At 40.2% G+C, this 12,374-nt stretch overlaps 1 protein-coding gene across 1 annotated transcript in view; it reads right to left on the bottom strand.

The window, feature by feature from the left end:
* The window catches only part of ACVR1C (activin A receptor type 1C), a 92,087-nt gene extending 80,080 nt beyond the window's left edge, over nt 1–12,007 (bottom strand). The window contains exon 1 of the mRNA XM_032638551.1: nt 11,701–12,007. Coding sequence (XP_032494442.1) covers nt 11,701–11,773 — 73 coding nt within the window. The 5' untranslated portion in view covers nt 11,774–12,007. The remainder of the gene's footprint in view (nt 1–11,700) is intronic.
* Between the last annotated feature and the right edge of the window lie 367 nt (nt 12,008–12,374).

Genomic DNA, 12,374 nt, shown 5'->3' with positions numbered 1-12,374 from the left:
ACTGGGTAAGGACATGAGTAAACTCATTGTGGTGACGTTTAACATTAACATCTTGAAGATTAAGTGACTGCATTTCTCAACACCAAGAATGCACACATAAGACTTGTGAATGTCATTATATGTAAATGTTTCATCAAAAGAGGATAGTGTTGTGTTTGCAAGTGTTTGCAAATATTGAACTTGTGTAATAACATGCATGCTGAGGTACTTAGAGAATAGTGTACTGCTATTTGTAATTTATTTTAAAATGCATCAAAAATAATATGTATTAATGAATAGAGAGATAAATGGATGTATATGGACAAAGCAAATATAATCTAGTTGGTGAATGTATCAGTAGTAACTATGAAATTCTTTCAATTCCAGTGTATGAAAAGCTTAATAATAAAATTTTGAGAAAAATGAAAATAAAAGCTTTTCCAGAAAACAAAAATAGATTAGAAATGGATAAAGAAGATGTGGTATACATATACAATGGAATATTACTCAGCCATAAAAAGGAACAAAATAATTTTGCAGCAACATGGATGGATCTAGAGATTGCCATATGAAGTGAAGTAAGTCAGACAGAGAAAGACAAATATCATATGATATCACTTATATGTGTAATCTAAAATAAAATGGTACAAATGAACTTATTTACAAAACAGAAGTTGAGTCAAAGATGTAGAAAACTAACATATAGTTACCAGAGGGGAAAGGGGAGGGAGGAACAAACTGAGAGATTGGGATTGACATATACACACTACTATATATAAAATAGGTAACTAATAAGGACCTACTGTATAGCACAGGGAACTCTACTCAATACTCTGCCATGACCTATATGGGAAAAGAATCTAAAAAGAGTGAATATATATATACACATGTATAACTGATTCAATTTGCTGTAGAGCAGAAACTAACACATTATTATCTACTCCAATAAAATAAAATAAAATAAATGTATCGTCATCAGAACTGAGCTACAAGAAATGTTAAAAGAAGTTCTTCAGGCTGAAAGAAAGTGACACCAGTTGTAAATTCAGATCCACACAAAATAATGAAGAGCAATAAATGGAAATGATAAATAGGTGGGTAAACGCAAAATACCACATTCATTTTTTTCTTCTATTTTTTTGGGGCTGCGTTGGGTCTTTGTTGCTGCGTGTGGGCTTTCTCTAGTTGTGGCAAGCAGGGGCTACTCTTCATTGTGGTGTGCAGGCTTCTCATTGCTTCTCTTGTTGCGGAGCACAGGCTCTAGGCGCACGGGCTTCAGTAGTTGTAGCACATGGGCTCAGTAGTTGCGGCATGCGGTCTCTAAGGCACCCGGGCTACAGTAGTTGTGGCGTGAGGGCTCAGTAGTTGTGTTTCACAGGCTCTAGAGCTCAGGCTCAGTAGTTTTAATGCACGGGCTTAGTTGCCCAGTGGCATGTGGGATCTTCCTGGACCAGGGATCGAACCTGTGTCCCCTGCATTGGCAGGCAGATACTTAACCACTGCACCACGAGGGAAGCCCCCACATTCATTTTTTAATTCACTTAAAGGTAATTACATTAACTATATTTCAATGGAAAAGTTAATAAAACTAAAAACAAATAAATAAATAAAATATTTAAAGCCAAAATAATAACTTGTCCCATGGTTTATAAAATATTTAGAAGTAAAATATATGAGATTAATAGCACAAAGGACAAGAAGACAGAAATGGAAGAATATGATAATAATGTTCTTAGATTAAATTCTGATAATTTAAAGATGGATATTATAAATCTTGCAGTAATCACTAAAAACAAAGAGATGTAGCTTATAAACTAGTATTAGAAATAATACAAGGGCTTCCCTGGTGGCGCAGTGGTTGAGAGTCTGCCTCCTAATGCAGGGGACGCGGGTTTGAGCCCTGGTCTGGGAAGATCCCACATGCTGCTGAGCAACTGGGCCTGTGAGACACAATTACTGTGCCTGCGTGCCTGGAGCCTGTGCTCCGCAACAAGAGAGGCTGCGATAGTGAGAGGCCCACGCACCGCGATGAAGAGTGGCACCCGCTTGCCACAACTAGAGAAAGCCCTCGCACAGAAACGAAGACCCAACACAGCCATTAATTAATTAATTAATTAATTTTAAAAAAAGAAATAATATAGAATACTAACATTTAGTCAATTAAATGAAAGCAAAAAAAGGAAGAAAGAGAAGGAGAGATATAAACATAATAAGATGACAGATTTAAACATAACCACATTGATAAATGCATTAAATGTATATGGTCTAAACATTACATTTAAAAGACAAGTATGGAAGACTGGATGAAAAACAATACCTAACCATTTGCTCTCTTCAAGTAGCCATCTATACACATACATAAACACACACATACATATATACATATGAATATATTATGTATATGTACATGTATAAATGTATGTATTTACACATAAAGTTAAAAATATGAGGATGGGAAATCTATAACATGCAGACATTCAGAACAAGATAGCTGGAATAGCTATATTAATAGTAAAAAAGGATAGATATACAAATATTAATCATAGCTGGGATGGCTATATTAATTTTGACAGAGTAGACTTTAAAGCAAAGAATACTGCCAGTGATAAAGAAAGACATGTCATGATAATAAATATTACCAGGGATAAAGCAAGTGGTTTCCTAATGCTGAATATACATCAAGAGGACATAATAATCTTAATGTGTATGTACCCATTAACAAACTTTTCAAATACATAAAGCAAAAATTGGAAAAACTAAAAAGAAGAATAGCTGAATTCAAATGTAAGTTGAAGATGTCAACCATCCTCTCTCAGTGATTGATAAAATAAGAAGACAGAATATCAGTAAAGATATAGATGACCTGAATAACATGTGAAGCAACTTGACTTGAATAACATTTATAGAACACTCCACCCTACAACAACAGAATACGTATTATTTTCAAGTGCACGTGGTACATTCACCAGGTCAGACACATGCTAGGTTCTGAAACAAATAAAAATGAAATTTAAAAAACTGGAATCACACAGCTGATGTATTTTCAACCCCAATGGATTTAAATTAGAAGTCAATAACAAAATGATCTGGAAATTCCCAAAATATTTGGAAATTAACCAACAGATATCTAAATAACCCACAGGTCCCAGAAAAATCACAAAAACTAGAAAATATTTTGAACTCAATGGAAACAAAAACACAGTACAGCACAATTTATGGATGAGCTGAAGCAGTTGCTGAGAAGGAAATTTAGAGCTTTAAATGCTTATAGCAGAAAAGAAGGAAGGTCTTAAGTGAATGACTTAAGAAAGAGTCAGCAAACTATGGCCCACTGGCTGTCCCACTTGTAAATAAAATTCTATTGAAACACAGCAACACCTATTTATGTACTGTCTATGCCTGCTTTTATACTACAATGGCAGAATTAAGTAGCTGCAGCAGAGACTGTAGGGTCCATAAGACTAAAATATGTACTATCTGACCCTATAAGAAAAAGTTTGTCAACTCTTGATCTAAGGTACCAACTTAAGAAGATAGAATAAAAAAGAATAAATTCAAAGTAAGTAGAGAAAAGAAACAGTGATAAGAGCAGAAAACAACTGAAGGAAAAAAACAACAAAGAAAATCAATAAAACCAAAAGTTTTTTATTTGAAGGAAATCAATAAAATCGATAAACCTCCAGCTAGACTGATCAAGGGAAAAAGAAAGAATATTCAAATTCTCAATGTCAAGAATATAAGAAGGGACAGCACTACAAATACTATAGGTATTAAAAAGGTGATAAGGAAATATTATGAAAAACTATGATAAAGACAATATCCAAAAGAGAGTTCAGGAAAACTAACTCTAAAGGAGCATCTCATCTTGATTTGTCACAGTAACTCTCAATCCTTTTAAAGAGGTCCAGCTGTTTTAACAAAGTCAACTTTCTTCTATGTGCAAAAAAGCAATGCCTTTTAATATAATATAGCTAATATATCTAGAGAACAGCTGTATCTAGAGAACAGCTATAAAAGGGAGAGAGGTTCATTCAACTATGCATTTATTATTCTGTAAGGAATCTTCTGCTAATCATATAATTATTCTTTTTTCAGTGTTTCAAATTTAGAGTGTATTGTCTATTTCCTGGAAATACACACTCTTGATTCCAAGTGGAATTTGAGTGAGAATGCAGTCTCACTATGATTTTAGAGAGGCAAAGGTTCACAGTGTAGATCTTTACTCTTGAAGAGAAATAACGGGAATGGAAAGAAGGAAAAAACACATTTCTAGGGGATCAGGCCAGGAAAATGTCATCAGATAAAGTTATGAGATGTGATGAGTTAATATTCTTTAATATATTTTGGCTCTGTTTGAAAACAATCTGGCTCCTGAAAGCTGTGTTAATCTGGATTACCACCCTCTGAGTTAACATCTCTAAGATAAGCATGCACTTATGAAACTAAACATTTTGCATTAAAATGATGATTGTCCAGATCCTGATGGATTAGAATTTTTTCTAATCTGGTTTTTGACCAAAGTATTAATTCAATCATGGCACTGAATGAAAAATGTATAAGGAACTTAATCAGCATACAGAGATGTAGCATGTATCTCTGTCATTTTACCTTAGCATGAGACAAGAATGATAAAACAGATTAGAAGAAAATATATGTGTTTCACTTTCAAAATTAGAGAACCTAATCATTTTCTTGATGTGAAAAGTTTAATGAAAAAGTAGACTGATCTAATTTGGGATGCTTAAGTCACTGGCAAATTTAAATTGTTTTAAAAAAACTAATAAGCCAAGCTCTTGAGTCATACGGAATGATTCACCCAAGAATTCTTGAGGGGATTAATTTAAAACAGTTCCGAAGAAACAGCATCTTCACATACCTACTCTAAAAAAACAGAAGAGAACAACAGAAAAGGGAAGTTATTCTAGAGGAGAAAAAGGGAAGCATCAGGACAGAATAGAACCTTGTTAGCCTGGTTGGCCAATCAGAGCAGATGAATTCAAGAGCCACATGATAAGGCAAAAGAGTGAAAAATAATGGAGTATTGGCTGCTATGAAAATAAAGTCTTCCTTGTCTCTTTCACACTCCTACTCACCTCCTCCCTCTCTTTTACTTGTTGCTGGATCCCTAAGTGAGAGGAGTAGTGATCTGTATTGTTCAGGTTCCAGGGAACCGAGAGACCCACGCGCTTCAGGGATCCAGCTTTCAAAGAACATGAAAGGCACAGGGCTCATGGTCATGACCCTGTCCCCTACTTCTTTTCATAGCAAGCGTGGGAAGGGCAGGACCTGCTTCCTCATAGAAGAGAACCAGCCACCTAACTCCACAGACACTCCACCTTTCCCCACTTAGCAGTCACCCCTGAGATTATGGCCTAGAACTCCTGTCAGAGCTGCCGTGAAGGTTGAACTATCATGAGCTACTGGAGATAGAGGTCCCCTGCTTTGTCACTCTGGCTTCATCCATGCATTGCAAGACCTTTTGTTGGTAGCGTAGTGTCAGGATCCAGGATTCTGACTTATCACAACCTCCCTTTCTTTATCCTAGGCTATTTAGTTGTTCAAAGTTTAGAAAAAGGGAGAATATTAGAGTTCTGCCATGCAATTTGTGGCCAAAGTACCAGGCAACAAAAAAAAAAAGTCACTTTGCCTTATTTTCCCTCCCTTTTCTAGATGCCCCCCTTAGTAAGCCATCTTAGACTGGAGGAGAGGCACAGCTGAACCAAGACAGTATTTAGGTATTCCTAGGTCCCTTAACAAAAGAGTAATTTCTTTTTTTTATTATTATTATATTTACTTTTTAACAGCTTTATTGAGATAAGATAATATGCCATACAATTTGTCAAAGTACGTAATTTGGTAGCTTTAGTACATTCATATAGTTGTGCATCTATCTGGAATTTCTATATCATTTATGAACATATCTCAATATTATCCCAATTTTTTAAAATAAATTTATTTATTTATTTTTGGCTGCGTTGGGTCTTTGTTGCTGCACACGGGCTTTCTCTAGCTGCGGCGAGCGGGGGCTACTTTTTGTTGCGGTGTGCGGGCTTCTCATTGCGGTGGCTTCTCTTGTTGCAGAGCACGGGCTCTAGGCACGCAGGCTTCAGTAGTTGTGGCACGTGGGCTCAGTAGTTGTGGCTCACGGGCTGTAGAGCACAGGCTCAGTAGTTGTGGCGCCCGGGCTTAGTTGCTCCGTGGCATGTGGGATCTTCCCAGACCAGGGCTCGAATCCGTGATCCCTGCACTGACAGGCGGATTCTTAACCACTATGCCACCAGGGAAGTCCTATCCCAATTTCTTAAACAATGTAAAGATAAACCTTGAGATTTTTAGTATTTGCTGTGAAAAATTTTAAACATGAAATCCCAATCGATAAAAAATCCAGAAAAAGATATAAAAGATAAGGAATGAAAAATACACACTCTGTGCTTAGAACTTTTCCTTTTTTTCCTATTTAGTTCTGTTTTCCATTTATATCTGAAAATTAATCCTATTGTTTATTTATTAAAACAAACTCTTTATATTCATGTGAACATATCTGTTTGAGTTTTTAATGATCCATGCCTACAGTTCACTTATAGGACACTTTTCCCCTGCAAACCTCAAAATGAAGCCAATGCTAATTATTTGGTAGCAGGTCGAGACTCAGCTAGAGCAGGAACTAAACATCCTCTGGCTGATATTTATGTATCCCAGTCCCTCTCCTGAAGGACTCAAGATCATTCTTTTAGGAAGATGCTCTGGAACCATAAACTGTCAGATTATCAGGTCCTGTGTGACTCTAGTTGTTCTCCTCTCTTCTAACCTTTCCTTATTTACAATAAGAGATGCAAGTTCTGCCAAGAAAAATACAACAACCTGGATCTCAGCTGCTGCCTAGAAGTTTTTTTAAAGAGAAACACATGAATGTTTATTCAAAAGGAAAACACAGTTGGCCCTCTGTAGCCACAGGTTCCGCATCTGCAGATATAACCAACCAACTCCAGAGAATTCCAAAAAAGCAAAAGTTGAATTTGCCATGCACTGGTAACTCTTTACATAGGTTTTACATTATATTTACAACTATTTATATAGTGTTTACACGGTATTGAGTATTATAAGTAATCTAGATGATTTAAAGTACAATACATGGGAGGGTGTACGTAGATCATATGTAAATACTACACCGTTTTACATAAGGGACTTGAGCATCCTCAAGTTTCAAATTTCAGTATCCCGGGGGTCCTGGAACCAGTCCCCCTGTACTCTAAAATGCATTTGAAAGCAACAATCACATTCAAAAGACCATAACTTTGGGCAAGACCAACTGCTTTCACATAACAATAAATCATTTGCAGAGAGTCTAGAGAGTATTGTTTCTTTTTCACACATCCTTTTATGTTAAGGTACCCATGTAAGATTAGGAAAGGCTGGGTATCCCCCTCTGTTGACTCAGAAGGACATTCAGTGCCAAGACTTGGAAGTGATCTATTCAGAGATACACATGGGGATGGCAGCAAAGCTAGAACAGAAGTTTTAAGAGATGAGAACTAGAAAATAAGTGTATTCTCTAATGCAAGAGCTGGGAATACATATATCTGAAGCAGTTCATCTCACCACAATATTTATTTAATGTTGGGCTGCCAGATAAAAGTACAGAATACCCAGTTAAACTAGAATTAAACAGCAATTAATTTTTAATATATATATGCCCCATGTCATATTTGTAACCTACTTATACTAAAAAATTATTTGTTGTTTATCTGAAATTCAATTTAACTGGGCATGCTGTGATTCACTAAATCTGTGACTGTATTTAATGTGTCTTTTAAAATTATCTAAAGGGAGTTCCCCGGTGGTTAAGAATCCACCTGCCAATGCAGGGGACATGCGTTTGATCCCTGGTCCAGGAAGATTCCACATGCCGCAGAGCAACTAAGCCTGTGCGCCACAACTACTGAGCCTGTGCTCTAGAGCCTGTGAACTACAACCACTGAGCCCATGAGCCACAACTACTGAAGCCCACACGCCCAGAGCCCGTGTCTGCAACAAGAGAAGCCACCACAATGAGAAGCCCGCGCACCACAACGAAGAGTAGCCCCCACTCGCTACAACTAGATAAAGCCCACACCCAGCAATGAAGACCCAATGCAGTCAAATAAATAAATTATATTTTAAAATAAATAAATAAATAAAATTATCTGTAAATGCCCTTGGCTTTAGATTTTTAATCTTCAGGTCAGACTGAACTCCAGACTCATAAAACCAATTGCTCACATGACATCTCCACCCCAGTACCTATGAGACATTTAACACTCAACATACCCAAAACTGAGCTCCAGCTCTCCTCCACCATGCCCCACCTCTCCCCAGGCCTGCTCCACCTGCAGTCAGCCTCATCTTACTTAATGGTCTATTCGTCTATTGCTTGGGTCAAAATTTTGTGTCATCCTTTGTTCCTCTCTTACTCTCACACCTCAAATCCTGTATTTTTGCGTCATTGTAGAAAACCGGAGGAACTCTCTATTTTATACTTCTGTAAGTTTGAGGCTAGAAAACAGGTTCAGGCAGTACAATCAATGAAGAAATATGTTCCCAAGGACTTCTGCACAGAGTTTCTCCTAGTCCAAAGAAGTCTCTTTTTTGGAACCAGGGAGCCTCTTGCTACACTTGTGTCAATCAACCAATAAATGACCATGCTTAAAGAAGGGCAAAGGTACCATCTTTTGCATTATAAACTCAGTCCAAGGCTTTCACTTTTACTTCCAGCACAGTTTAAAATGTATAGTAGGAACTGCTAACTGCTGTTAAGTGGGGGAAAAAAAACACCTCACTACCTGAAACCCCTATCCCACTCTGGTTATTAAATGAAACAGTTATCTTTTCACCTATAGAGTAACAGCATCTAGCTTTCTGGACTCTTAATAATCCTTTCTATCCAGAAGACAAAGGAGTTTCATGAAATTAGTAGAAAATATACAATGTGTAAATCTGTATAATGTCCAAGTCCAGCTTCAAATTTGAGAACTCCAGGGCATTTTCTGGCAATTCTTTGTTTAATACACATGATAAATGTTGTGAGGTCATGTCAGGTCTTTCTTATCAACATCAATGAACCCAGAAACTAGATAATTAGAGCAACACAGAGCAGCCTAATTTTTTTAGCCAGTCCAGACCAATAAATAGTTTCTCTAAGTTTCCACCAGACCAGCGGTTACCCTCTGAGATTTTCACCAAGGAGCAATGATTTCTACTCTGCTGTCAAGGCTTGACATACCTAAGGTGCTAGAGATGCTGGGGAAGAACAGCCAAAGCAAAAAGGGTTTATTCGTTCATCAATAACTTCAGATATTTAAGGTCCTAGGCTTGGTGCTCAACAAAGCCAAGTTGGAAAGTAGTGTTTTCTGTCATGTGGTTTTGCTATGTCACTGTCAATAGCAACTTCTCATATAACATGTCAACAATGGCACGTACATCTCCAAAACACGGTAAATATGATTAACAATGCAATTTGTAAAAGTGACCAGGTCAAGGGCTTCCCTGGTGGCGCAGTGGTTGAGAGTCCGCCTGCCGATGCAGGGGACACAGGTTCGTGCCCCGGTCCGGGAAGATCCCACATGCTGCGGAGTGGCTGGGCCCGTGAGCCATGGCCGCTGAGCCTGCGCGTCCGGAGCCTGTGCTCCGCAATGGGAGAGGCCACAACAGTGAGAGGCCCACGTAACACAAAAAAAAAAAAAAAAAAGTGACCAGGTCAAAGATAATGAAGGTAGCCACATGAGAAAACAATTTAAAAGATTAAATAAATAAATAACCTTGACTCCCTCTATCAAATAATCAAAGATTTGTATAAAAAAATAAGAATCAAAAATGTAGATTGCAATATACTTTTTTTTTCCTGTGGGACACAAAGAGGAGTAAAATTTCTTAAACAGGTTTCAGAATGATTGCATTCTACATAGAAAAGTTCATTGTTAAAGTTCAATTTTGATAAGTACTTCTCTACTGTATTGCCACATTATTTCCATATCAGGCATTTTTCTTAGCCTTCAAATTTTAAGGAAACAATCAAATTTGAATGGATGATCTATTGCACATTTCAATGTCAAAAGTTTCCATGCCTTTTTAAGAACATAGCAGGCAGGGCATGTGTTTCCTATGTTGCTATGCCCAGAGTCTCTGAAATCTTCTAAAGATTCTGTCATATAACAAAATATACCTTTCAAGCTAGATAAAAAATAATTGAGTCTATTTTTTTAAATGTCTGCAACAAAGCTATTAGCTCCCTGAAATAAAAAGGTTTGTACAGATAGCCTGCAGAGGCAACTTCACAGGTGTCCAGTTAAAACTGTGATCTCCAGAAGACTTTGTGTATGTAAATTCTATTAAGTCATCAAGAGCACTTTGAGTATTCCAAGTTAGTGGAGTTTCTGCCCATTTCTCATAAAGACCTTCCCACAGTCATTTTTCTTCCCAGTGATGAATTTACTAACTCTGAATGCAAATACTTCCCTTTATCCCATCATCTTCCTGACAAGTCTCTGGGTAACTGCTTCCTAAAAGGCTGTGCCTTTTCAAAGATAACTGAAATGTTTTCATCCTAATATTGTATCAACTGATCACTTCCAACAATCAAATTTTCATTTGAATATTGTATTTGGTGAGTCTCTCAGACCATCTAAAACACTGAATCTGCACGTGACAGCAATCATACTATTCAAAACATTCTCGTGCACATGTCACTATGAGGAAAACGACCTACCCTGGAGTATAGCTATTAATGTCAAACAGACTGTCATCGGAGAAAACAAAAATGCATCAAAATCAGCTTCAGACAAAGTACAGCCCTACGGAAAAACACCAGGTTTTTATGTGCAAATGTCTTAAATGTCTGATTGACATGTTTAAAGAATGAGTTAGCAAGGAATCTGCTCCTGGTCTCTCTCCATAACCCAGAATAATGTGATAATGAAAAGAATTTTAGAGTTAAAGGGCTTTTCATCATAGCACAGTACATGCATTTGCCCCAGTTTCTAGTAAACATTATGAAGAAATGTTTAATTTCTAGCTTGGGCCGAGGGCTCTATTTAGCCTATCAAAGCACAGACCTGTCATAAACGCTGGGACTCTTGCCAGAAATTTTTTTTCCTGCAGCTCTTAGTAAAGATCATACCTCGAAAGCATTGTGCCTTGCAAACCACGCAGATTTAAGCTCCCACTCCCGCCTACAGAGCTTGGCACCAGCGGCTTTTGAGGTATCCCTCATCTCCTAAAACTCTGACTGAATCGCCACCACCACTCCCCACTCTCCCACCACCACTGTGTCGTCATCCTTGCTTAGCTCTCAGGAGCTCAGCACGGAGCGTCCCCCAAGCCCCTGAAGAGTGAACTCACGGTGCCACCCAACTCCCAGCCCTGCACACACCCACAAACACTCCCTCCGCTACAATCTGCCCCCAAATGTGTCACCCACCTCACCCCTAATCCCATACCCCAACGTCCCTGGAGCTCTTCCCCGCTCCTGGTGGCTTCATCCCCAACACACCTGTCTACCCCGCTGGCCGACTTCAGGCGCCCATGCTGCGCCCTATCCCGCGCCCCCTCAATCTAACTGGCGCTTCGCACTCCGCCCCGAGGAAGGTCAGTTCGCTCGGAGCACCTTCTTTCCCCACCCCTTGCCCACCCGCAGACCGCCCCCGACGCCCACCCTCACGTGCGCGGAGAAAGGGTCGCTTGTAGTACCTGCCGAGAGCGCGGCGGCCGCGACGAGCAGCAGGAGAGCCTGGCGAAGCGCGGCGCGGAACGCTCGGGTCATGGCCACCAGGCGCCGCGCCTGGGCTGCGAGGCCCCGGAGCCGAACGCGACGGCCGGGGCAGCGCGGGCCGCTTTGAAGTTCCCGGGGCGCAGGAGGGAAGCACTGCCCGACACCCTTTTGAAGTGCGCGGTTGGCTCTAATCAGCGCGGGCGCCCCCCTCCCCTGCCTCCCCCATCCCTCGCCCCCGCGGCTGGTGGTGCGCGGCGCTCCAGCCACTGGCCCCGGCAGCCCGGCTGGCAGGGGGGCGGGGGGGCGACAGAGCCCGCCCCTGCCGCGCCTCCGCCCCCTGGGCCCTCCGGCAGCCGCACGGGGCCCCGCTGTCCGGCTGGCGGGCAAGGGCGGCCCGCAGGAGAAGCAGTGAGATCGCAGAGAGGTGGGGGCGGGAGGGGGCCCAGGGGGAGGCAAAGAAAGCAGGTGGGGTGACGCGGAGTCCCCAAGACTGGATACGCTGAGAAGGGCGTCGGGACAGGAGGGAAAGCCCTACTGAGACTTCAGGAAGACTTAAACCCTGCAGCAGTTGCTTCCTGTTGCTCCGCTCTACAGTCTCCTACAGAAGATCCACGCGTCCAGGTCTCGACACTCATTTGTTGTCCAGTGCCCT

Source organism: Phocoena sinus, chromosome 7, assembly GCF_008692025.1.
Source record: "Phocoena sinus isolate mPhoSin1 chromosome 7, mPhoSin1.pri, whole genome shotgun sequence".
Classification (NCBI taxonomy): domain Eukaryota; kingdom Metazoa; phylum Chordata; class Mammalia; order Artiodactyla; family Phocoenidae; genus Phocoena; species Phocoena sinus.
Note: the sequence above shows the minus strand (reverse complement) of the source record. Positions and strands in the feature narration are given on the sequence as shown.